This window comes from Crocodylus siamensis, chromosome 5 (assembly GCF_052110815.1).
Source record: "Crocodylus siamensis isolate JL-2025a chromosome 5, ASM5211081v1, whole genome shotgun sequence".
In the NCBI taxonomy this organism is placed as follows: domain Eukaryota; kingdom Metazoa; phylum Chordata; order Crocodylia; family Crocodylidae; genus Crocodylus; species Crocodylus siamensis.
In genome coordinates, this window is record NC_143399.1 from 126,805,292 (window position 1) to 126,831,037 (window position 25,746).

At 44.3% G+C, this 25,746-nt stretch overlaps 1 protein-coding gene across 1 annotated transcript in view; it reads right to left on the reverse strand.

Annotated features, from left to right (window-relative positions):
* The window catches only part of MLH1 (mutL homolog 1), a 31,586-nt gene extending 6,710 nt beyond the window's left edge, over nucleotides 1-24,876 (reverse strand). The window contains exons 1-13 of the mRNA XM_090050263.1: nucleotides 24,582-24,876; nucleotides 22,459-22,549; nucleotides 22,229-22,327; nucleotides 17,844-17,917; nucleotides 16,851-16,923; nucleotides 15,848-15,939; nucleotides 13,480-13,522; nucleotides 12,756-12,844; nucleotides 10,865-10,977; nucleotides 9,379-9,472; nucleotides 7,713-7,866; nucleotides 993-1,354; nucleotides 194-342 (exon numbers count right to left, since the gene is read on the reverse strand). Coding sequence (XP_089906389.1) covers nucleotides 194-342; nucleotides 993-1,354; nucleotides 7,713-7,866; nucleotides 9,379-9,472; nucleotides 10,865-10,977; nucleotides 12,756-12,844; nucleotides 13,480-13,522; nucleotides 15,848-15,939; nucleotides 16,851-16,923; nucleotides 17,844-17,917; nucleotides 22,229-22,327; nucleotides 22,459-22,549; nucleotides 24,582-24,817 — 1,669 coding nt within the window. The 5' untranslated portion in view covers nucleotides 24,818-24,876. The remainder of the gene's footprint in view (nucleotides 1-193; nucleotides 343-992; nucleotides 1,355-7,712; nucleotides 7,867-9,378; nucleotides 9,473-10,864; nucleotides 10,978-12,755; nucleotides 12,845-13,479; nucleotides 13,523-15,847; nucleotides 15,940-16,850; nucleotides 16,924-17,843; nucleotides 17,918-22,228; nucleotides 22,328-22,458; nucleotides 22,550-24,581) is intronic.
* Between the last annotated feature and the right edge of the window lie 870 nt (nucleotides 24,877-25,746).

Sequence of the window (25,746 nt, forward strand, 5' to 3'; positions counted from 1 at the left end):
TATGGGATTAACACGGTGCTGCTATTGGTTTGTGGGTCAATCCACAAGCAAAAGAAAATGTCTGATACAGACCCACCACCTAAGCAAGTTTTGTATGCAACAGGAAAAGTAGGTTGACTTCTTTACAGCAGTCCAAGTGGTTACATAGACCTGCCAGAAGAATGACAATTTTGAGAACATGGAACTTGCATACTTGTGTGTGCCTGGTTATTAACTTCTTCTTGCAGAGTCAGTACACTAGTTAGGTTAATAATCCTTCTTCGAGGGGTGCAGGCGGCAGTCATTTCGTTCCTACTATGATCTTCCTCCATTTCTACATCACTGTCTGCCCGCTGTCTCTTTCTGCAGTTCCAAAGGAAAAAACAGAAATATTTTCTATTCTCTTTATCATTTATGCCAACAGACATCCTACGGAGAAGTGTGGTGACCAAGTCTCAGATTGTACATTAAGTAGCACTGCAGAAAACACAGTCAGTTCCCCAAAGTTATCAAACATTTATTTCACTTCCAAAGCACAGTTTGTTAAAAAGGTAATTCCCAAAGCTATTTAGAACTCCTTAGCTCTGAAAACACACTCACACTGTTTAAGGGCCCAACCTAGCTCTTTGATCTCAACAAGAGAAAGACCAGACTCAAAGGAAGATACTAAACAACTGTGTGTTCCTTAATGTTATTCTTGGCATAAATAAAAATGTTTTCTTCCCTCCAATGGCTCCAATCCAACTCCAATGGATTGGCCCTATCCAAGTTTCACCAGGGGTTCCCCTTTAATAGTTTCGTGTCATCTTTTCCAAGGAATGTGTGCAGGACATATTATATTCTTTGTATTTAAATTCCCTTCTACTGAGAACCTCTGTTTTCTGCAAGTCCATTCATAGCATTTATAATTTTCCTGCATTAAAAAAAAAAAGAGAGAGAAAGCACTGGAACTTCTTGACCAGCACGCCTGTACAAAAAGACAACAACCCACACCTTCAGCAGAGTGGCCTTACCGAGGAGGCACTGTTTCAGGAGAGAGCCTTCCAGTTTCTTTCAGTTCCTCTGGTAGCACTGCTGTATCCCCTTCTGCAACAGTTATTGTATTAAAGTCACTGAGATCTTCCATTTCAGCTTCTTGCTGTCTGGCTTTGCCATCACACAGTTCTGAACTACTCCCCGGTGTCACTGCAGCAGGCCCTGTACTTAAGGATTTGTTCACCGGCTGAAGAAAAGCATCAAGCTTTTGCTCTCGGGCATCCGTGCGAACCATCTGGTGAGCATAGACCTTATCACCTGTTCCCTTAGATGTCAATGATGAACTTGCTGCTGATTTAACCACTTCAGTTGAAGAACAATCAGCTGATGGAAGTAAAGTCTTCATCATAAAAATTGGGAGGAAGGAGAGAAGAGATTCAGCACTAGCTGATCATACATATCTGTCTCTCTCTAAAGGTGGCATCTGCCCTCCTACAATGGATAAGCGGTTTGCCTTTGTACAACAGAACCCTTTTTTTTGTATCTGTGATTCTTAATCCATTTATGTGTCACAAAGGGCTGCCAAATTAAAGATGAGCCACTCAGCTTTTGCTGCAGCTTTTACTTCAAAGGGCACTGTTACGTCACTGAGCTGGAGTTCAACAGCAGACACCAGCCTTTTAAAATAAAAGTCATATCAGTAAGAACATCTTAGTGGTTCAGCCCAGGTGATTTAAACCTCAACTGGTTCACAAACCCACATCCTGGCATCACAGGACGGGGGCTGGAAACCTAATCCTACAAAGTATCCAGGTTAAACTATACCACATCTTCATCCGACTGAAGCATTTTAAATGGAACAGCATTGTGCTGTCTGCACAGAGGACATTAACCCACATGGAATCATCCTATTCCTATTTATTTTTTTTGGAACAAACTTGTTAAAAGCCTTAACAAGTTTTAATTTTTTTATACAATTATTTTATAAACAGTTATTACTCTCAATATACAAGAATGGAAGAGAAGTAAAACCAAAAAAACTTTTACAATGTTTATTGTCTTGTTTACTATAAATACGCTGAGAACTTTACCCCAAGCAGGGGTCAGGATTGGGCAATTATTTTTGTTGGCGGGCCACTTAGTGGGTTTTGGTGAGCTGTCAAAGGCCACACCTGCAAAATCTTTCAGAAGATACTATTTTAACAAATTATAGATTTAAAAAAGTCATATACTAAAACTCAAATATCTACTATGACATATTTTAATTTTACCAAACAACAAAAAATTGTTTGTCCTGATTTGAGTAGTGTATATAAAAGTGATTGTATAATAGCTCAAAATCGTCTTACTTTTGTATATATTGTGTATGTGGAGGGGGTGACCAGGGGGGGCATATGTCAGGGGGGGTGAGGTGTGGGGGCATGTGCACGTGCTTGTGTGGGAGGACGCCTAGGCACTAGGATCCCAGGACCCAGCTGGAGGTAGGAGGGAAGGATAGAGTGGGGGGACAGAGGGTATGTGCAACAGGGTTTACCCAGGTGATGTGGTGAAGGCACAGCCTGTGGCTGCCCCCACAGTGCTCCGCATGGGGCCAAGCCCCACACAATGCAGCCTACTCCATGCTCCCACCCACACCCATTGACCCCACCACCAGCCAGCCCACACAGCTTCCCAGCAGGATGCAGCTACAGCCACCCGGGTGTTGCTTAGATCCCCCTGCCTCTAGTGGCGGATTAAGATTTATTGGGGCTTGGGCAACAAGAAAATGGGAGGCCCCCCACACCCCATGATAAATAGGAATGGATCAAAAAGCATTAATAGACCCATTAAATGTTTACACATCGTATTAATAAATAAAGCACAAACACACAAAGTCGAAATTAACTGCTCAATTTTGCCACACACAAAAGAATAAAACAAATGCCTTAGGAAAAGAGTACTCATGTATGGGATCACCATAAATGGTGGTCATGTAGATGCTTGTTTGACTGTTTTTTTAAATACACATTTTACATTGTACCTACGCCACAGTAAACTGCTATAAGAAAAATACAGGCCATACAGATAGCCTTGAGTACAAGTCTAAGAATACTGTTAGTGATTCTTGCAATTAAAGCAGGAGACCAGCACAATACATTTCAATGCTTTTTTTTTTTTTTTAATCATTCCTGAGACATTAAACCTGTGCTAAACTTCATATATAGGCAGTCCTTTACTTAAAACGTTTTGAGTTACAACATTTCGTAAACTGACACCCTGTTTCAACTTTCTGATGTCAGTTTTGACTTTACAATGCTTGATCTGACGTGACAATGCCAGCAAACAAGTTTGTTGCGTCGCTTATCTTCCTGGGAACATCTGTCTAAACTTCCTTGGACACTTTCTTTAAGAAAGCAGGAAGGAATCCAGAAAAAATCTGCAGTCAAGACTCCAGAAAATTGCAGCAATTTTGGAGGAGATTCGTCTGACTTATCCTGTACAGAGAATTTGAATTCTATGAGTTCATCAGGAAAGTCCTGTTCCAAGTCACTGGGGTTAACTGCAGCAAGTTCAGCAGCATGTTTCCAACGTCACTGATGTCCAGCAAGTTGTATTCAAGCAATACTCCAAAGCGACTGTTCAGCATCCTACAGGCATCCAGTCGGTGACAAAGACAAGCTGCTCAATTATAACATGGAAGGTTTCAGTACAAAACTTTTGGCTTCTCTCAAGTAAGGTCTTAGGTTCTCCCGACTCATCTGCAAACTCTTTTTATTTTGGCTTGTTGCAGTTCTGCTGCTATTGTGTTTTTAACTTTCTTCCCCATCAAATTTATCAATTCTTCACAAACACTTGATGACAGGTAAGGATTACCTTTACCCATCTGTCCAAAGTTAGCCAGATGACCTGCCAAAAAATGCATCAAATTCCGCAATCAACTCCAAAAATCCCCCAAAAGTTTCCATTATGTGGCAATTCTAACAGCTCATCATGCTCATGGAATGCAAGTCCATGTTCACTTAAGAATATGATAACTGCTGCAACATGCTTAAAGACTTCTCTACGGTAGTGACACTCTGATTGAAACTGCTGTCTTAGATCTGCATCTACTGTACCTTTGCACGCTGTATCCATGCTGGCATACAGCTCTGATTTTCCAGGCTTCTCTCATGTTCCCACGGACGTTCAGGGTGCTTCTAGTCATTGAATCCACTAAATGCATGCACTTCAGTAGAAAGAAGTTTGCAGGGAAAGCAGTAGACATTTCCAATAGACAGTGAATGAATAAGCCAGTCCTGTGTAACAGATTCATCACTGGGCAGCTGACAAGAAAACAGATCTTCAGGCAGCATATGCATCTTCCCTCCAATCACCTGAGCAAAAGCAGAGAATTTTTCTACGTTTTTATTCTGACAAGCAGCTGAACCCTTAGCAATCCAAAAAGTCCTGAAACTGTCATCGATGTTGCTCCACAATGCAGGATTGCTGCTAAATTGACCTCTTCAATGGCATTTCTTTTGCCTGCATAACTTGGCCCTGGTTTATTTGTTTCCCCACAGTTCATGGTCTGCTACTTCATCCTCACGCTGAAGGCCTACTTTGTCAGAAGCACTGTCTGCCGAACCAGTGCTGCAGTCTTCGCAGTCAGCTGTTTCTTGTTTCTCTCTCTCTCTCCTTGAAATAATGAACAGTTGTTGGTATCTTTTGAAGCAAAGAAGTATCTTTAAGTGCCTTTGCTTGCTTCAACTTTCTCTTAGCACTCCCGCTTAAGTAACACCGTTCCATACTGGGTGTTTTGTACACAAATACTAATATTATAGTTGTCTGTGAATTCAGATACACACTAGTCACACACGTCAGACCAATCACACAGCAAGTCATTTGCATATTGGAATGAGTATTATGCACATGCGTCTTGTATTTTTTTTGATGCATGTCTCTTACAGTTTGCCAGTCTACAGCAATAGTAAAAAATTTATATAATTATAAACACTTGGGAATTTTATTCTGTCATTAGTATCCTACATATTAATATATAATATGTTATTTATTAGGGGGTGCACCGAAAAAGATTTTCTTTGCCAATACTGATAGCTGATTATTAACCAACCCTATCTGCCAATGCCGATATGATAACTGATATTTAGTAATAATGCAAGACATTTTAAACTACTGACTTAAATAAACCTTTTCTTGGTGCACTCCAGGAGCCTCCTGTGTCACATGTATCAGTGTCCTGGCACTTAAAAATAGCGGCAAGGGCACCTGAACTAAAGCTTGTCAACTGAGCTTTAGTTTAAGCACTGCCACCACCATTTTTAGCATGGGGACACCAATGCAGCTCTTTAATTACAGTGGCTCTCAGAGCTGCTCTACTTAAAGTGCTGCCACTCCCACCCACGGAGCACATGTAGAAGCGCCAAGGGGCAGCTGCCTGAGCCTGCCCAGCAGGGCTGAAGGGGATGGTGTGAGCCTTCCTGCCTGTCCACGGCTGGATGGTCTCTGAACTAGGCTGCCCCCCTAGGCTCCCCCCCACTTCTTCTTCTGCCCAGGGCAGGGCCACAGAACTATTAACTGGAGAAACTGGGCCACTCCTCCCCTGGACTCCAGCAGAGGGAGGGACCCCTTCCCCTCTTGGTGCTACTGCTGCTGCCGCCAAGGGCAGAGCAGGCCTCCATACCTCACACCATCCCTTGTGAGGTATGGAGGCTGAATGGACCTGGCCGGGCAGGGGGTGGGGTGGCACATGCCCATCTCTCTTCCCTGATCCCCGCCACTCCCAGCCTCAGCCAGAGCAGACCTAAGTGGGGTGAGGGCAGATGCAGGCTGCCCCCTGTGGGCTCAGGGCTTTCTGCTCTGCTGCCCTTGCCCCAGAGGCCCCATGCCAACTGCACGCCCCCTGCCCACCTGGCAGCAGGAGGCACAACTCGCCGTCCCAATTCCTACCAGGTGAACAGGGGGCTGTGGCCAGCATGGGGCTTGAGGGAAAGACAGCAGAGTGGACAGCCCCAAACCCACAGTGAGCAGCCCACATGTGCCCCATACACAAATATGGGGGGTGCACATTCCCCTGCCTCGTTTGGAGGGTGCGCATAGTGGCAGGGAGCTGCCCCCTCTCCTCCCTGGCTGTGCTGCCCATGACTCCATCCCACTCCCCGCCCTGGCTGGGCACCGCCCCCAGCCCCTGCCTCACTCCCTCCCTCAACATGAGGGCCTCAATCTGTCCCCCTACACCCTTTCCCCTCCATAGACCTACCTTCAGGGAGCTTCTCTCCATGCTGCCCAGCTTTTTTCCTGGCCATGTGCACATATACAGCTGCACACATGCACGTGGCTGTAGGCCCCATGCATCTTGCTCTTGGCAGCCCCAAACTGGAAGGACCCCTTGCAGGCTAGAATGCTGCCTGCCTGCAAGGGGAAGTCCACCATTTCCTAAGGAAACCCAGACACCCAGGGAGCCCCTAATTGGCAGGGGCCCTACAGGCCCGTGTGTTAATCTGCCTCTGCCCTGTTGCACAGCTCTGAGCAGGGGGGGAAAAGCTTCAGCCAGACAGCTACTGCCCCAATGCATGGGACTCCAGCTCCAGCTCCCAACCAGCTTCCACCTGGCTGATTGCAGGTGGCTGTTCATTGCATCGGGGGGCCAAGCGGGTAGAAGGCAGCTGAGAGCAGGAGTCCTGAATGCTGGGGCAGGAGCCACCGGAGCAGTGCAGCAGGGGCAGACGGAGGAGGAGGAGCTGCTGGACCCACAAGGGGGACCTGAACAACACTAAAGCAACTGCAACCACGCTGGGAGCAGCCCTGCCAGGAACCTGTGCACACTGGCCAGGGCTGGAGGGAAAGGCAGCCCAGGGCTGAGTGGTCTCTGGCTGCTGCTGCCAAAGGCAGGACAGGCCTCCATGCCCCAGGGAGCCTAACCCAGAAACCACCTAGCCCTGGGCACAGGCAGACGGAAGCACAGCATAGGCTGCCCCGGGCAGCGTGGGACGCAGTCCTAGGCGAAGTGCTCTGGGGGCAGCCATGGGCCAGATCCTATCAATTAGTGGGCACCACTCACAGGCCAGATCTGTCTCACAGGCCATATTTTGCCCACCTTTTATAGCTGGTCTTACCTATCGACAAATCTTCAACCCAAAAACACTGCATATGTGTATGTCTGTTATGTTATATACATATATTTTGTATGCATGTAAAATAAAAATGTTTTGAAACTAAAAATAAGCAACTAACTTGTCTGCCTAATACTACCTATATATTCTACTGGTTTCATTTAGTTACTATTCAATTAATTGCTTCATAAAAAAGCCATTGATTTACGAGTGCTTAATTTTTATGGTAGATTTACTAAAACACAAAATCCCTTTAGAAATTACTCTTCTGTTTCAAACTCTGCTTTTTGTAACACCAAAATCACTGACCACAAGAGATTCAAAAAAACATTTCCAGTCAGTCTGACAGCATACAACAGCACTTTGCTGAAATACTTTCCCTAGGTGTTTAGGTCTTCATTTAGACAGAACAAATAAAACCCCAACAAAATATGAAGGAAGCATAGTTGTAAAACTATGCACTGAAAAGTGAATTCATGGGAATGAGATAGAAAAAATACTTCATTTTCCCAAAATTAACTATATTTTAAGTTAACAATAGTTTAATACCCAAGTATTGACATTCTCACCTCTTGAATCAACGTAACTTCTCAAGAGGTGAACAATACAAGCATCACCTAGATTACATTCAAACTTTATGCAGAATACATACTACCTCTGTATTCTCACCTGTGTGAAATACATCCTTGAAGAGTTAGAGCCCAGTAACTTGCTCTCTACATGCTGCTGCACATGTTCTAGGATACTATCTTCATGAAGAAAGTGAACTTCATGCTTTGTTGGGTGCACATTCACATCCACATTCTGAGGGGCTATTTCTAGGCTGCAAGACATTTTAAAGAGAACGACTTAAAAACACTCTGCTAATGGTGAAGTATACATGAATCAGGGTTGCAAACTCTGTCACAACTGAGGTCATAACTCTACCCAATGCAGCCAAGGTGGCCCCCAAAAAATGCTTGACTAGCAGCATTTGTTGTTTTAATGCTTTAGACAGAATACTTACTAAGGAATGTGACCCACTGCCCACTGAAATCAGTAGGAGCCTTTTTACTGATTTCACTGGCCTGGATAAACCTCGAAGGCCCGTGGCAGATATTAATTTAATTCATGATTAGAATCTGAGGTATTTTTGCCTGATCCCAGTAATGGTGCATCCAACCATACCAGATGTACATGGCAGGATGTGCAGTTTTGGGGATTTGGGGATAAAATTCCTCAGATCCCAGATAGTTAATGTGCAGGAAGCCCAGCGTTGGAGTCCAGGCCCCCCAGTGCCAGGTTCCCTGCACTCTGCAATCAGGTGACTGGCAGGTTCAGGCATGGGGCGGTTGTGTCCTAGACCCTGGTGGCTGCCCCCTACCCAATCCTGATAATTAGCTAATCTGCAGGATTGGGCAGGAAGCAGCCCCAGGGCTGGGACGCATGCCACACATTCAATTTAAAGTGGGGTACAAATCAGCCACAAAGATGTTTAATGTGAAACATCTTTACGGCTGGTCTGCCATTTTGTGCCTCCATAAATTTGCACATGTGGCAGTTATTATATGTATCATGTGATTAAGATGTTAATTGCATAATATAATATCTGCCAGAGGCCTAATGAAACTAATTTTTATGTGAAATATTTGCATAACTATTTTTAGAAATCCCTATCACTATTCAAGTATTCCACAGGTGACTATGTCTATCATCTCCGAATATTGGACATACGTGATTTTTCATCATTTAGCGATACCTCCATGCAGGGCTCCAGTTTGATGCTGTAGTATAAGACTCAAATATCTGCTTTATCATTAAAAAGCAATGCATAAAAATCAATGTTTCAAAATATTATTGAAAGAAAAAAAATTACGTCTGCTTCCAATTCTCCAGTCATCCAGATGACAGCTTCTAGTTTGTCAGGTATTTATTCTAACATATTTTTACCTTCTACAACTAATTACATTAATCCAGTTTTATCCTGGCATATCATTGAAGACTAACAGTAGTTAACAAAAATCTTTTTGGATGGAATATAAACCAGAGTAGAGAAAGACACATATGGGATTTAGGTCCAAACAAATGAGTAACTTTTTGTGTCCTGCCGTGGTAACCTATATTTCACAAATGTTTCATGAAATCCCTCCCATAAATCCAAATGACTGCAACTGGAGTAGGTGTTCAATACTTCTGAAAAAAAACCAAACAGATTCTTCTTTTTGTGTTTTTAAATCCTACCTAAATCCTGGTACCTGAAGCCAAATGTAAACGAAAGCCATTTTCTAGCTGCCACTCACTGTGACTAGCCCTACAAGGCAGGCATTAAAGATTAAAACTTATTTAATTAGCTCACCTTAAATACAAGAATGGATGAGTGCCCTTTGGCAAATAAGCAGCATATACAGTTTCTATGGCTTTCCGCAAAGCAGTGGATTCTACCAGTCGATCTGGAAAGAACAAGGACAAATCATGTAAAGCAAACAGCACCCACTTCAATACAATGTATGGTGCAAAACCATTCTCTTAAGCCAGACCTCCATGCTTTACAGTTACACACAATTCCGAAGTCATTTCCCTTGCACCATATTTTTCTTCTAATACAGTTGAATTTACCTATATTCGAAGCACTACCTTTAATATTTAAATAACTTATACATTTAAAGTCGGACTACTTTTTCAGTACTTAGCACTGTCAGGGACTCTGTTTCACTTTCTAATTCTCATACACTAGGCACCATGCTCTTGTGCCTACTTGCCAACTTTTCAGGGCAATATTTAATGCATGTATATGCACCCCTTTTTCTTGCTCTGTATATCAAATCAAGGTATGTTTAAAACCGTGTACAAGATACTCGTTAGTTTGTAACTTACCTTCTGTAGCCTGTGGGGATCTGGAATGCTTCCTTGCAGCTAAATTATAGCACTTTTAAAAGAGCTTAAAGCACTTTATAGTCAGCCTCCTAACACTCCAATTAACTAGCTATTGTTGGATTCCTTTGCAGATGGATAAACTGATGTACAGCACTGCTGAGTTTAACCAACGTGCCTGTACCATCAAGTCAGTTGTAGAAACAGGAATAGCAGCAGTGCCCTGTTCTGGTGAGGGCTGGATCACAGTGCTATAAATCTGCATGTAACGCCACAGTTCTTGGAATCAAGCAAATGTACCCAAATTTAAAACTAATTCAGTTTATAGGTGGAAGAAAAACTTCACAACATAACTGTTTCAGGCTCTCCAAAGAGATGAATTACCATAAGTATTGGTGTCATTTTAACTTAACACACTGTAACACAGAGAACTCTGAGCAACTTGGGGAGAAGTGTACTGCAGGTCCAATTGTTCACCTGTCCTCCAGATAAACTCCTATTCTGGGGTAAATATTTGGAAGTCTGGCTGTTGCTGCTCTCTTCTCTCTGGGTTACAGAATACAGAACTATTTCTGCCCCTAAGGGAAAAGACCATGCTATCAACTCAGAAGAAAGAGGCCCTGTGCCATTACTTTTGCTTCTTTGGGACAGGGAGACCATTCCATAGGCATGTGGGACAGCACCACTACAGGCGAACCCATACCATGGCACGGCAATGCCCCTAATTGTGTTAATCTGGCCCTGATCCCTAGCTAAGCTACAACATTCAGAACGCAAAATACAATTCACACTGCAGAAACATTAAGCAAGATCTGCAGGCGAGCATAGAAACAGGAATCAGAAGTATTTTGAAAGGATGTGTGTTTATGGTGCAATTCTGCTCCTCTCTAGAAAGAAACATGCTGTTCTGCTAAATACTTTGAAAAAAAACAGAAGTCTTTACAAAGTATGCACATTTCTTTTTTACTTACGATTTATGAAGAGCAAAAATATACATTTCTTCACAGAATAGTTGGCATTCGTTATATAGCCTTTCACTTTAAAGGCCAGCCTTGTATCTTCACAACCCACTTCTATGAGTTCTCTGTAGCAATGTTACAAAGAAGTGGAATACATAAGGGCACGCAATGCTACAGAAAGATTTTAGTGATAGTTCAGGATTATAGTACTTGCTATTGGAAATGTACCACTATGCATTTTATTTGCAGATAGGAAATTTAAAATTATTTGCTGGTAATAAAAACTATTACATCATTGTATGAATAAGTTTGCTTGTTTTCTATTCACAGGCCTAAAGTTAGAGTCAAACTAGTAATGTACCATTTTAAAAAAGCATTCATGAATTATCTACAACACCTTAAGAAAAATATTAATGTTATGTATCTTTTATATTGTCTCTCTAGAAATGGTTGTTACATCAGTGGCATTGACAAAAACAGGTATCACTAACAGTGACCAAGACTTCAAAATTTATCTTTGGTTCCACTGATCGAGGGACGAGTTGTTTCTGAACAAATGGCCAAGTACATTTCCAACAGGATTTCAACATTTAGGGGTAGGAGGATGGCAAAAACCTGACAGTGTTTAAGTACCTTCTCTGCAAAAGGCGAAAAGAACCTAACTCTATTAGTTTGTAAAATACTTTCAGCCCAACTAGGCACCACCTACAGTGGCTAAGGAAATCCTATTAGGCTTAAATAATTTATTACCATAGTTTCCTAGCAAAGAGTTACACTTTCTACATTCAGTATAAAAAGGTCCCAAGTGATAATTATTTAAAATTTTATCCTAGAAGAATCATGATATAAATGTAGTTCTCATTTAGAACTAACTTAGATTTAACAGTCAACATTTTGGGGCCTACATGCCTTTTTCTACATTAGGTTATGTGAATAGGACCATCGGTTTCATGAAGCTGAGAAACATGTATGAAAAGAATAAAGTCACAATCGTTTGTACTCCTAGAGAATACATAACCCCATAATAGGAAATAGAAACTGTACTGAACAATGTATCCTTGAACATTAATGTCTCATTGTTTTCTGCTTCTGCTAGAAATATTTGAAGTGTGTTGTGCGTTCCTTAGCTGTAATTCCAATTTTATTAGCAGAATCAAACTTACCTTTCTATCAGTGGCAACGGTCCAAAAGAATTGGCAGCAAAGGATTCTGGAAACCTGTTCTATGAATTCTCTCAAGTTAAACTTATGAGAGGAGATTCTTCCTACAACTGCAAATAAGCTTTTCTAGGGAAGGGTATGTTTCTAAACCTCTTTTTTTGTGGATTTATTTAATAACACCAGGTGCAAATTCATGATAACCGTACAAAGGAAGACAGATTTCAGGAAAGCACATTTCCAGGAAACTAAGAAATCCAGTAAATGAGGTTCAAGGGAGGAAATATTAAAAATGACACCAGCATAAAAGGGAGTCAGGACTTCCTAATCAGGATGTAGAAAATTAAAATTCTCTTAATTTGTGGACAGCTTCCTTTCTAAGTGTTGGGGAAAGACACCTTATCTGACAAATGCCTTCCCTGTCTCTGACAAATGACAGAACTTCTGTGGGGTTGGGGACAGTATATTGTGAACACCATTCTCTTCCTCACTCTCAGAGAACTTTCAGGAAGTCTACCATAAAGTTGAATTAACTTCTTTACCGTTGAAGTCCTCATGGGTAATTTGGAAGACAATGAGTGATTTTATTTTAACTGGTATATTGAGCCGATTCAACAACTTCATTAATTTTGCACAGGAAAATGACAAAATAGCACCCCTGAGCATCACAGAGACTTCATCTCTCAAAACAAACAACCAGGTTATAACATTTCAAACATACACATATATTTTTATGGTTAACATACCGGCTAACAGCATTTCCAAAGACAGACCGAATATTGTCCACGGTTGTAGCATTTGACAGGGTTCTAACATCTGCCACTGTATCACCTTGCTAAAACAGAAGGAAACAGATAATCAGAATCAATGTTTATGATTGTGCCTTACCACTTAAATTCCATTAAGTAACAATAACTAGAAAGATCTTTTATGCTCTTTGGGAAAAATGTATGTTTTTTAAACTGAATTTTTGTTTCATCTATTTTTTTCTTCTTCAAGAATCTATACGTATTTAAGCAGCAAGGATACATCAACACTAGACGTTTTGCCAGCATAGTTAGTGTGGTTAGGGGCATGCCTTCTGGCAACTTTTCTACGACAGCAAAAGGACTAGTGCAGCATTTTTGCCTCTATCATTTATTTCAGTGGTTCAACATATTTTACACTATAAACTAATTTTATATTAGAAGCATGCTGCTATTATAAGCATAAAACTTCCAAGTGTAAACTACATGTAAATGAGTGGTGGCAAAATAGAGGAACATGAGACAGTCTGGGCAAACTACAAGACTGAAGTGACAGGTAATTTTTCACATATAGCATGTCGAGAATGCATGAAAATACCCTGCAATATGTGAAGTTCGTTTTTTTTGTATGAAAGACTTCACTGACTATTTCCTATTATTAATAATAATATAAGGTCAGGCTTTCTCTTTATAAGTACATAAAATTACAAAACTTTTTACACACCTTTTTAACTGCAAAACTGATGCCCGAGTTATGGATGGCATACCTGAAAGGTAAACAAAGGTTCAATGTGAGAAAGTATGAAGTTGTCCCCACCACACTGATAAGTCAGTAGAACAATGACCAAATAATTTTTTGTGACAACAACATGGTTCGAGTTGCATTTCATGTAAGGAGCTGTCGTAAGAAATTCTAACAATTTGCTAGTAATTATCTGGCCTACTCCAGACCACATGAAATTTAAGGATCGTCTTAGATGTCTCCAAGTACTGGAAATCAAATGTTTTCATTTTTTTTTAAACAAACTATATGGATCTTGTCAATTCAATTCCGTAACAGAAGCTAAAGCTGGGTATGGGCAACAGTAAAACATCAACCATACCAAGTAATATCTTTAGTACCACAAAGTCAACCATCAGTTTCTAGGAAAAGGAGAAGGAGGCTGGCTAACTTGGCCACAATAATCACCACGACTGGGATTAATTATTTCTACAGAAGGGGAGAATACCAGCTAATCTATAACTTGCCGAATCAAGGAGTCCTTGCTTAATTTCGACTTTGACCTCATTCAGTCTACCAACTGAATGAGGACAAAGTGGAAACTAAGCAAGGACTCCTTGATTCGGCAAGTTATAAATGAGGTCATTGACTGAATGAGGTCATCATTAGGAGTCAGGTCAAGCAAGTACCCACAATTTGGTCCAAAATATGTGCGTCAGTATGACAACAACCTGAAAACATTATGGAAACAATGCATATCGTTTTCCTTATTCTGGAAATCTAATTTACTGAGCCAGTGATTGTAGCAGAGCACTAGGGTGCTCGCTACTAGTAATAGTAACAAGGACAGCTGCCAATCAACAGGGCAGCACAGGTGAGGGTTGCCGGGGCAACTAATGTGGGTCAGCTGGCTAGAAGGGGGCAGGGCCTGGCCTTTATAAGCAACCAGGCTGAGGCCAGAGCCAGTTCCCTTCTGGCAGCCTGAGGTGCAGGAGCTCTGCAGCAGAGCAGAGCAGAGCAGAGCAGAGCAGCCCAGCCCAGCCCAGCCCAGCCTGAGCACCTAAGGGGACGCAGCATGGTGAGGGCAGAGAGAAGCCTGACACAGATGCCTTTGCAAGAGGGCCAGTTTGGGCCTGGACCCTTATGTTATAGCCGGTAGGCCTATTTTGAGTTAGAGCCGGTTGGCTAGTAGTTTGCTTTGCGGTAGGGCTGTTTGTGTGAATACCGGAGGACCGGGTGAGGCTGTAGGGGTGCAAGGAGGCCTCACAGGAGCTCCCCAATAATCCAGGTGTTCCTGGTGCCCAGTAAGGGCACAGCAAGTGGTGCCAGGGCAGCACAATGATTGGCGCCATAGCTGGCACAGCAGGCGAGTGCCGGAGAGGCGTGGTGTGTGGGGTGTTGAGACCCCAGCCCGTGAGGGCGGTATTTTGCCCAGTAGGCCATACGACCCAGGCGAAGGGTCAGGGGGCAGGCACGGCTATGGGCCACCTGAGCCCCCAAGTGCGGGAAGCGCGTGAGTTAGGCCCAAGAAGGTGGGTCTGGGGGCCAGGTAAGGCTAAGGCCGCCTGAGCCCCAACCACAGGAAGCCCCCAGGGAGGGCGAGGAGCGTGGGCAGCGCGGCATAGGCCCCAGGGAGGGCAGGCATACGGGAACAGGAAGCCTGGGCGAGCGTGCAGTAAGTGTCCGGGAGAAAGGCTGGCACGTGAGAACAAGCCCGGCAGGCAGGTTAAAATAAGAGGCTCCAGGGTGAGCGACTAGCACCCTACTGACACTAAGTCCCGGAGAGGGGCAGGCGCGCAACAGTAAGCCTGTATAGGGGCCTGACTGATAGGAGCGCGACAGAGCCGAGCGCGTGACTAGAGGCCCGGAAAGGGCGAGAGGGGGACAGAAGCCCGGGAGGGGTGAGTATATTGGGCGCGCATACAAAGAAACCCCAGAGAGAGGAAGTGCGCGTATCGAGAGATCCCAGGTGGGAGCAAGTAAATGACACAAGAACGTCTGGTACAGCTGCGAGGCCTGGGGCATGCTAAAGGGGAGGCTGGAGGCACGCATAGCCCTTAAGGCTGGGGTGCGCCAAGTTACCCCATATGGAACAGGGAATAGTTCCAGCATAACACCGTGTACTAGGGGATCAAAGGCAGCCTCCCATATAGAACCAGATATCATCAAAGACGAGGCGGGCGAGATAAGAGGGTGCTGGATCGCCTACTTGGCATGGTAGGGGGGCGCTAGAGGGATCACGGCCACCCCTGCGCCCCGCCCCGTGACCACGATATTTGGCTATAAACTTTATAGTGTCCTTAACTAATATTTAAAAAGACCCCAACAGAGAAGACAAAACAAACTGAAGCCATATGTTACAGCAGTTTACCTGCTAATAACTTCTAATATTTTTGCATATTCTTCACTTGGATTTTTTAAAGCTTTCCTCCTTGTATTTACATTATAAAAAAGATCTTCAACCTGCAGAGAAAAAGGTCTCTATTCAAAATCACATATCAAATTAAGATTAAGTAAACAGTTCATATGAACCACTCTAAGGCACATTTTAATTTAAACATAGTCTGTGTTCTTGACTCACTACCTGCTTGGTTTGCCCCAAGTGTTGTGCTTAATTTCATATAACACAATGCCATTCTGAGGGATACTAAAATACCAGAAATAATGATAACCATTTTTTACAGGAACAAAAATGAATGTTTTGTTCTTAGTATTTAATCTTTGGTGGAAACTATGCTAAGAGAGAGAGATTCTGAGGTAAAAAAAATCCCTATTTTGCTGTTAACAAACTTAATGTGCTCCCTTGTTACAATGTAGTTTGGTATAATAAAAGTAAATAATTACAAAAACTAGTACATTTTCTGTTAGTTTAGGATAAATGGAGTAATAAGACGTTTGATGTTTTAATGAAATGAGTAAAATACATTCTGATAAAGTCCTAGAGGCAGAAACATCATTAAATTATGTTTGTTTTGCCGTTAGTAGTAGCAAGTGCTTCATCATTGTGTTATTAGGTTCATTGGCATTTTAGATTTAACATTTATATATTTAAATCTAAAATTCCTTTAGTTAGGATTGGTCTCCTGGCGTTGTTTTGAAAAACAGTGTTAAGTTCGAGGCAATTCAGCACCACATTTTTAAAGGAGGTAAGCTTATCTCCCCAAAGGCAATCTGAAAAGTCCAAATACAAAATGCTGCCAAATACATCATGATGCAGTACTATCACCTAAAAGCAGAGGAAAAAAACACCACATAACTGCCATCTTTGGAAAGATTATAGAGAAAATCCACAATGTTGTAAAATGTTTAAAAAGTCTCAATGTACAAGAAATATACAACACTTGTAAAATCAACCAGAGAGACAACTGATCTACCGTGATCTGAGTCCCCTGGTTTCCAGCACAAGGCTTCGGAGGAGCTTTCAATTTCCCATCACAATAGCTGGCTCTGAACAGAAAACAAAATAAATAGGTATCAGATACCTAGATTAGTCAGGAAAAGCAATGCAACACACAAACAACGCAGACAGAAACTGGGAATGAACAAAAAGCCAACTCAACCTAAAGAATTAAAAGATGAGGCTGCATTTATGCAGATTTTCACAGGGATGGCAAAAGGATCACAATTTCTGGTTCCTACTCCACAGCAACCAGAGGCCAGATTTGGGGAGGGCATTTATTTTACATAAATACAAACCAATTATTATTTCCTCTAAATCTTGATCTCATAAATAGTTCAACAGCATTAGCTGAATGGTTTACAAGTGAACCTAGGTAGAGGTAGAAACCCAGCATTGGGAAAAGTCAGTAAAAACAGCTAAAGTCTAGCAAAGTTAAAAGATCCTGTTTTCAGTTACTTGTAAGAGAAAGCATCAAAAAGCAGCCCTGCAGGCAGGATTTTCTCTGAAGATGGACAGCGAACAAGAAAGTTTAGCTTAGACTTGCTAATAAAAAATTCCCTTTAGAAGGTTCATTCATCTTTGACGACTTAAACAACAGTCCATTGCATGAACTAAAAATGTATTTGTTTTTACAGTCTGAAATAAATCACACTCAATCTTCACCTACCTAACTCTATGCTTTCCCTTCCTCCTGCTCCCCATTTCAATTATCTATGTAACTTCTACAGTTTGTACCCTGACGCCTCTTTTATATTATTCTCCCATTTCATCCTTATACCCATTTTGTTGCAACCTACATGGTCCTTCCCATCATGAACTATGGGAATTTATACTCCCTTTTCTAGCTTTTGTGAGCTTAGGGAATACAAGATATCATCCATGCTACTAATCACTTTGAAATAAGGCATACAATAGCTAAGATCATTATAAATGCACACAACTTATAGAGTGAATACATATACCATACCTGTATGCACACTTTGCATCAGCAGTTTTAGTTGTTACAGTAACATGGGCAACATGACTTATGCTAGCCAGAGCCTAGTGAGATAAAAAAAAAGATCTTTACCAAGCTTTTTCAAAGAAATATCTATCTTTGAATGAATGTATCTATAGTAGTTCAATAACTAGTTACCACTAAAATGCAGATAGTTCATACTTGCAAGTAATTGATGTTAATTACCTAAAGGTACTAAATGTCAAATTAAACAGATGCTGGATAGACAAAATACTGAAACAAAATTTTGAACTGGGCATGATTAAGGATATGACAGTCTCTTGGTTTATACTACCTATGCTTTTAAAGTATTCCATTCAGGAATCAGTTTCAGCTTCTTGGTTTTTTTTAATGAAAATGTAAATGCTTAAAAACAACCCAAAACCCCCCCCTAAAACCAAACAAACAAAAAAATGACCTGAACTCTTACAGCGCCTTCACGCACACAGAATTAGTAAACCAGTTGATTATACAGCATGAATTAACATTTGATCATTACTTCTGATATTCCGAGTAGTTCAATAAACAGTGTAACTAAAAAGTGGCCTGTGAAGTTATTATGATTGTCCCTTCTCTCTTTCTGGTTAAAACAAGCCTTAGAGGTTTCCCCTTTCTCCTCAAACCTAGTCAATAAAGTTTCTTTCCTAAAACTTTTTATATTACAAATCCAAGTCTCATATTTTTTCCTGGAATTTTCTATAACTACCTGTAAAGTTAGCTTAGACTTGCTCTGGCATCACAGATTCCAGATACATGAATCAGAACCACAGACTCACAGGTCGCGTCCAGACAAGCGCGCACATGCCTCTTGCCCCACCTCAGATCCTGCTGAGGCGGGGAAAGAGGCATGTGCAGGATCGAAAACATTTTTCCTGGGCTGCAAGTCTGTCACGTGGGGAGAAAATTAGACCATATCCAGGGGTCTGAAAAAAACCAAAGCAAAAAAAGCGGGATAGGGCATGATCCCAGACTGTGCCGAGGCAACCTGAGGATAGGTCCTCCAGGGAGACACTCTAGCTGTCAGAGTGTCTCAGTGGTTGGCCCCTCACCCTGGTGCTGAAACGCACGGCTGGCCAGGCCCTGTGTTCAGCACCAGGGCTCCAGTGCTGGTGAGCAAGGGGTCAGGGGGGCTGGAGGAGGAGGGAGGGAGGGAGGGGACCCCGGGGGGGGGGACACCCATCAGCTCCGCCTGTTCCCCCAGCCCCCCTGATCTCAGCCCTGCCCAGCCCCTCCCCCTATCAACCCCCCCAGCCCCACCTGATCACTGCCCAGCCAGGTCCTGCCACCCTCGCGGCTTCTCTGCTGTCCGGCCAGGTCAGGCCCACAGCAGCAAGACCCGGTGCAGCATGTGGGACCGTGCACTGCGCCCAGACAGGTCCTGCTGGCCCCGGGGCTGCTCCTGCTGGGTACTGCCAACATGACTAGGCCTGGCTGGGCAGCACGGCCCAAAGTGCTGTCTCCATGTGCTGCGCCCGGTCCTGCCACCATGGCTTAGAGCGCCCCACTCCTGCTGCTGCTGCTAAAGGTAAGTTATGGGCCCTAGGCAGGGGGCTGGGGTCCTCCAGGGTGCCTGGGACCCTGAGCGGGGAGCAGGGGGGGAAGAACAGAACTATGGCCCTCCAGGGGGCCGGGGCCCTGAGCTGGGGGGGAGGAGCTGTGGCCCTCCAGGGGGGAGCTGGGACCCTGGATGGGGGAGCTGTGGCCCTCCAGGGTGCCTGGGGGCTGGGGCCCTGCGGGGGGGGGGCCCTGTGGGGGCCAGGGGACTCACCCCTCCTCAGCAGCCCCCCCACAAGGTCCCCCCACACAGTCCCTTCAGTAATCACCCCACACCTACCCACACACCAACCCACATCCCTCCGCCTTTCCCCACACCACTTCCCACCCCCTTCCTGCAAACACCATATACCCCCCATCACACACCAATCATGTGCAAAGAAAACCAAAAGTACACATTGACACATATAGGTATTCAGAATTTATTTTATCATGATGACACTGGTAGGCTTCCACATTGCTTTAACATTGTAAATATACCAATAAAGCAGTGCCCAACTGACTGCCGTGTGCGCGTGCATGTGTGTGTGTGAGAGAGAGAGAGAGAGAGAGAGATGTAGAGTGGTCTTTTGTTTTAATTGTGGAAGAACATGGATTTTGGGGTATTTTTAAAAATGGATTTGGGATGCTGCTGCAGCAATCCAGCTGGCACAAGGGGTAGTATCCCCAGGTACCAAGTGGCTGGGCCCCAGAAGCTCTTGAGAATGAGTAGCCCTGAGCTGCGTGCCGGGGCAGCTTTTTGTACAGATGGGGTCAGGACAGGGAAGTTTTTTATACTGCTCGGGACAGCACAGGTGCTGGCCCCATGCTCTAATTCCCCCTGGCTGCAGATCCAGGAGGAGCCAGGCAGTTATTTAGCCCCAAGTGGCACAATTTGCTTCACAACAAACTGCATGTCCGAGCACATGCAGTGAGGAAAAAAGCCCCAGCTCAAATTTGCACCGCTTCTATTTGAGCTGCTGCAAGCACACATGCTTGAATGTGTGGACATGCCCATAGAAAGTTAGGGTTGGGAGGGACCTCAGGTCATCCAGTCCAACCACACCTGCTCAAAGCAGGACCATCCCTAGCTAGGTCATCCCATTCAAGGCTTTGCCAAGGTCTTAAAAACTTCTAAGAATGGAGATTCCACCACCACTCTGGGTAACTTGTTCCACTGCTTTACTACCCTCCTTATGAGGGAGTTTTTCCTAATATCTAACCTAAAACTTCCTTTGCTGCAACTTGAGACCACTGCTCCTTGTTCTGTTATCTGCCACCACTCACTGATTGGGAAGGGAATTAATTTCACAGCTATTTAAAACTACATTTTGTGGTTAAGTAAGCAGGTACTTTAACAAATACTAGGTGGAAAAAAACCTTCTCTTTAAGATTATACTTTCAGTAAGAACTGAAAGAACTCTCAATCAGCTCTCTAAATTCTCAAAGAAAGACTTCTCTTTAAAAGAGGGGAGGGACAAGGCTGGCAATTCCTGGTATTACTTGAAATGAAATAACATCAAGTTTTCTTAATACACCAATAAAGACAAAGTGTACAATGCATTCCTACCTGTCCTCCTCTTCCAATATCTTTGCAATATCGAGCTATAGCTTTTGAAACACATATTTACATGAATAAGCGAAAGGATGTGCCTTATCTGTTACTGCTTTTTAAAATCACTTTTTATTAACTTTTTGTGAGATTGGAACATGTAGAGTTAAGCCTCATCTTTCAAAATGCTGAAATAATCTATGAATCAGGAAAAACTAATTAAAATCAAGTGATAAGAAGGGATGTAATTTATTTTAAAAGATGGCCATTTAGTTTTGCAAAAGGGAAATATTTCCTTTGAAGTTGTTTATACAAAGTGGATTGTGCATAAAGTGGATTTAAAAAAAAGTGATATTAAGTTAGGCCAACAGAGAAAATCTGGTTTGCCTGGAACTTCTCACAGCTGAAAGACAGAAAGAGCATACCATGCAGCTGCTCAATCTCAGTTCTTGTAGCTGTCAGAGCTTAAAATGAGATCTCAAAAAACATGTGGCAAGATGTTATTTTATCTTACTTTGCCCATAAACTTTTAACTGCTTTAAAACTTTTTAGTAATGTATTTTATCAAGGTAATAAAAACAGCTTTATGTTGTACACTTCCTCAGTTTTGTTTTAGACATATACTGAATACAAGTATATCTTATATATATGCTATAGGCAATCTGTAAAGGGGTCAAGTTTGTACTACCTGAAGGTCCATTTTGCCACAACAGCAAAGGAGCTTTCCAAGGTAATTAGAGTTTCAAACTGCCAGAGACTTTCCTGCATACAGCTCTGTAACCCAAAACCAGCTGTCCTGTAGGTCTGCTGACACCCTGTGTATGTGCCTTCTTCCCCTGAGCTCAACAGGTGTATCAGCTACAATGCTACTGGCCCTAGAACTCTCTCTACTTGCTATACATCTTCAGTCTTAATCATGCAGCCCCCTCTTTGCCTTTCTCTACACAAACTGCTCCATCTATTCAGAGGGAAGACCAGGCAGGTCCCCAATCCTCACATTTCTGAAGTAGAGGATGGACAAAGTGATCCCCACAAAACTAATCTGCTCCCTCACTCACCCCTCCCCCACAATTAACACATACTTCTTGATATCACTCTTTGTGCTTTCTCTCTCTCCTACTCCAAAGACCTCACCAACTTTAGCCAGCACCGAGATACAAATCTCATAAGGAAATCCATTTTTTAAAAAATATTTCAGAAATAAGATATTAATTAGGTAAGGTAAGTGGAAACCAGTGAGCTCTTTCAAGGATTCCCATCATCAACTTACCTCACCCCTAAATCCATAGGTGGAAATACTGGCTAGATCTTCAAATGTTTGTAATTTACTTGTAGTGAATCTCTCGCATACAATATCTAAATCTTCTTTCTATGCGGAAGATAAACAGACCAATATTAATACTTAGCTTTTTATTTCCAATCCTTTTAAGGTTGAAAAATATCATTCCCAAGATAAGAGTGAGTTGCTACATCAACCTGTACCATTTTAAGCTGACTTACCCTAATTCCACACCCATTATCTTGGACCTGAATCAGTTTCAATCCTCCTTCTTTCACAGTCACCTGGATGCTTGTAGATTTGGCATCCAAACTGCACAGAGAAAAGAAAGAACTTTAAAGTTCTGGAACAGAAAGAAATCCAAGATGATGCTATGGCATAGCCCACGTAAGCAACAATTCTGCAATCAAATCTAGTTTGCAATCGCACCAGCATCTTTACTGGCACAGGGAGAATGCAGCCCCTACCTGACTGTGTGCCACGGAGACCAATAGATTAGCTTGCTTTCCAGTTTCCCCACCAAGGCTATGAACAGACATTCCTTTCTAGCAGTAGAAATTTCAGAAATATTAGAAGTACTAGAAATCTTCCTGGAGGAGGAAGCAGTGCAGGTATTTGGCTGACAGCCACCCCCTCTCCCCACACTTTCCCAGACTGGGATGATTCTGGTCTGGATAAGGCATAAAGAGCAGCAGCTGGTCCAGTCCTCCTTTTCCTGGGGTATGCAGGAATGGACCCATAGGAAAAGACACCCTGCATTTCTCCAGACTGGAGATACCCCAATTTGGAAAAGAGATTCTTTCCCTGCCACACTGCACCATGCCACTCCTGTACACCAGACCAGGATGGAGTGAGAGGTGTTGTGTTCCCAGGGCCAGACAAGGGTAGGCAGCAGCAGCGAGCTGTTCCATACACCAGATTGTGTTCCCTTCCCATACACCAGGCTGAGAGGGCAATGGCACAGCATCCAAGCATCTGTTCTCATGAGAGAAACTTCTGGAGGAGATAATCCAGGCATCAACTGGAGGGCACATTTCCCCCAGGAGAACTAGAAAGAATGCTCATACCAGCCTAGTTTTTACCAGGAGAGCACCAATTCTTTGGGCAGACACCTAACAACTGTGTGGTACCTTAGTGCCTGGGGCACCCCAGCCTTCCTGGAGCCAGGGGTTGCTTGCTGCCTACATAGGCTGTTTGCAGATGATCTGGAATCACATAAAATTAAGGTGGGAAGGGACCTCAGGGGTCATCTAGCCCAACTCCCTGCTCAAAGCAGTACCATCCCCAATTAGATCATCCCAGCCAAATCTTTGACAACCCAGGTCTTAAAAACTTCTAAGGATGTAGATTCCACCATCTCTCTGGGTAGCCTGTTCCGGTGCTTTATTGCCCTCCTAGTGAAAAAGCTTTTTCTAATATCTAACTTAAACTTCCCTTGCTGCTACTTGAGACCGTTGCTCCTTGTTCTGACATCTGCCACCACTAAGAACAGTCTAGCTCCATCCTCTTTTGAACTTCCCTTCAGGGAGTTGAAGGGTGTTATTAAATGCCTCCTCTGTCCTCTTTTCCAGACTAAACAAGCCCAGTTCCCTCAACCTCTCCTCCTACATCACATGCTGGGCCCTTGAACCATTCTCTTTGCCTGCCACCGGACTCTCCAATTTGTCCATATGAAGGTATAGTTAAGCCTATGTCTACCCTGGGTATTTCCCATGCTTCTGGGCTTTGCTCGTCACCCCTGCACCCTTTTCAGCAACATGTGTCAGGGTGTTTTTACGCCTTCCTCAGAGGCACTAGGTGTTGACTTGGACAGGACCGTGCTAGTGCTCCTGATGAGGGCAAAGTGGAGGCTCCCAGCTGGAGAGTCTTGCCCCTCCACTCAGGGTCACACCAATCCATGGCTGCATTTGCAGTCAGAAAGAAACTCCCCCCATGCTCAGATGGGTAGGGACTGTGGGGGCTTCCCTTCCTCTGCAGGGGGACCACTTAGGATCTCCTGAGGATGTATTAACAACCTCTTCAAGAGGAAGAGGTGGTTGTCCCCCTGCTCCACCTGCAGCAGATCCGGGTTTCCTTGCATTGCAGCAGGGTGAAGGGCAGTGTTACAGAGACGGAGAGGATGGGCTGGACAGGGCTGATCCTGCCTTAGGCGGGGAGGACTGGAGGGATGCTTCCCTTCCAGCCTTACTTCTCCATGACAGCCCCCCCTCCCCTCCACACAGGCTTCCACCTGCTTCCCCCGCCACAGCCCTTGCTGCGACTCCGCACCGCCTTTGCTCGGGCTGATTGCCCACACCCGCAGGTGGGGGGTGGGGGAGAAGTGGGGGCCGCGCCCGGCCGTTACCAGTTCTCGACCATCTCCTTGATGGCGTTGGCCGGGCGCTGGATGACCTCGCCGGCCGCGATGCGGTTCACCACCACCTCGTCCAGCCGCCGGATCACGCCGGCCATCAGCGCCATGGCAGAAGGGGGCGGGTCCACCGCGCCAGACTCGCGCGCCCCGCGTTCTGAGGTTGCTGATTGGCCGAAGCGAGCGGCGCACGGGCGAGTGTTTTCCCCCACTCCTCCCTTACGGGGCATTCGAGAGGTTGGACGGAACTAAACCTCCCATAGTGCTCTGCGCACCCCGAAGGGGTGGGATGCACACTTCTCCTACTGCTGGAGGGTCTGTCCGGAAGTGGAGAGGCGGCGTAGGGAGTTATGGGAAGTGTAGTCCCTCAGGCAGCCGCGGGGTGGGGCTCGTTCCACCCGGTGCCTGTGGGACTGCGTCCGGCTGGAGCGGGCTCAGTCAGCCAGTGACGTGTAACGTGACACCCCCCGTGAGGGCGTCTGGTGCCGGCCCCTCTGCTTTCACCTCTTCACATCACCTCTTCCCCCGCCCCGCACGCACGGCCGGGATCCTCGCGGGGGCAGCAACGCCCAGCCCAGACCTATACAAACAACTCCAGGCAGCCAAACAAGCTACCTTCACTTCCCGCCTCGTTCCTCAGGTTTAGGCAGCGAATGACGTGAACGGTTTGATTAGCGTCCGAATGATGTTATAGCTGCGATGGTACCGAAATCTTGCGAAGGACTTGATTGTCTACAGTGAGACAACCCTTCCGATGCAAGACCTTCCTCCTCAGGTTTTAAACATGTGGACTTCTTGTTTGCAACCCACAGCTTTGAGTTGCCTTCAGTCTAAAGCAGGTTTTTTTTTGCCCTATGGAAGGAGATTGAAGGTTTATAATGCACTAAAGGGAAACTTTGCTGCTGGCCTCAGTCTGAAGGTGCAGGGCCACACAGCTCTGTGTCCTTCCCTTTTAGGGATTCAGGTTATAGCTGTAGGGGTCTAGAGGCAAAAGATGAGGCTGGGGGGTCATGGTGAGCTCCCACAGGTGGTGGTGGTGGGAGAGTGGTGGCGGCACTGTCAGCAGCAGGCCGGAGGGGTGGTGAGCATCGACCAGCAGTTGGTGACCACCAGCAGATGCCTCCAGCAGCATTGGTGGACAGGTATTCAAAAGTATCAT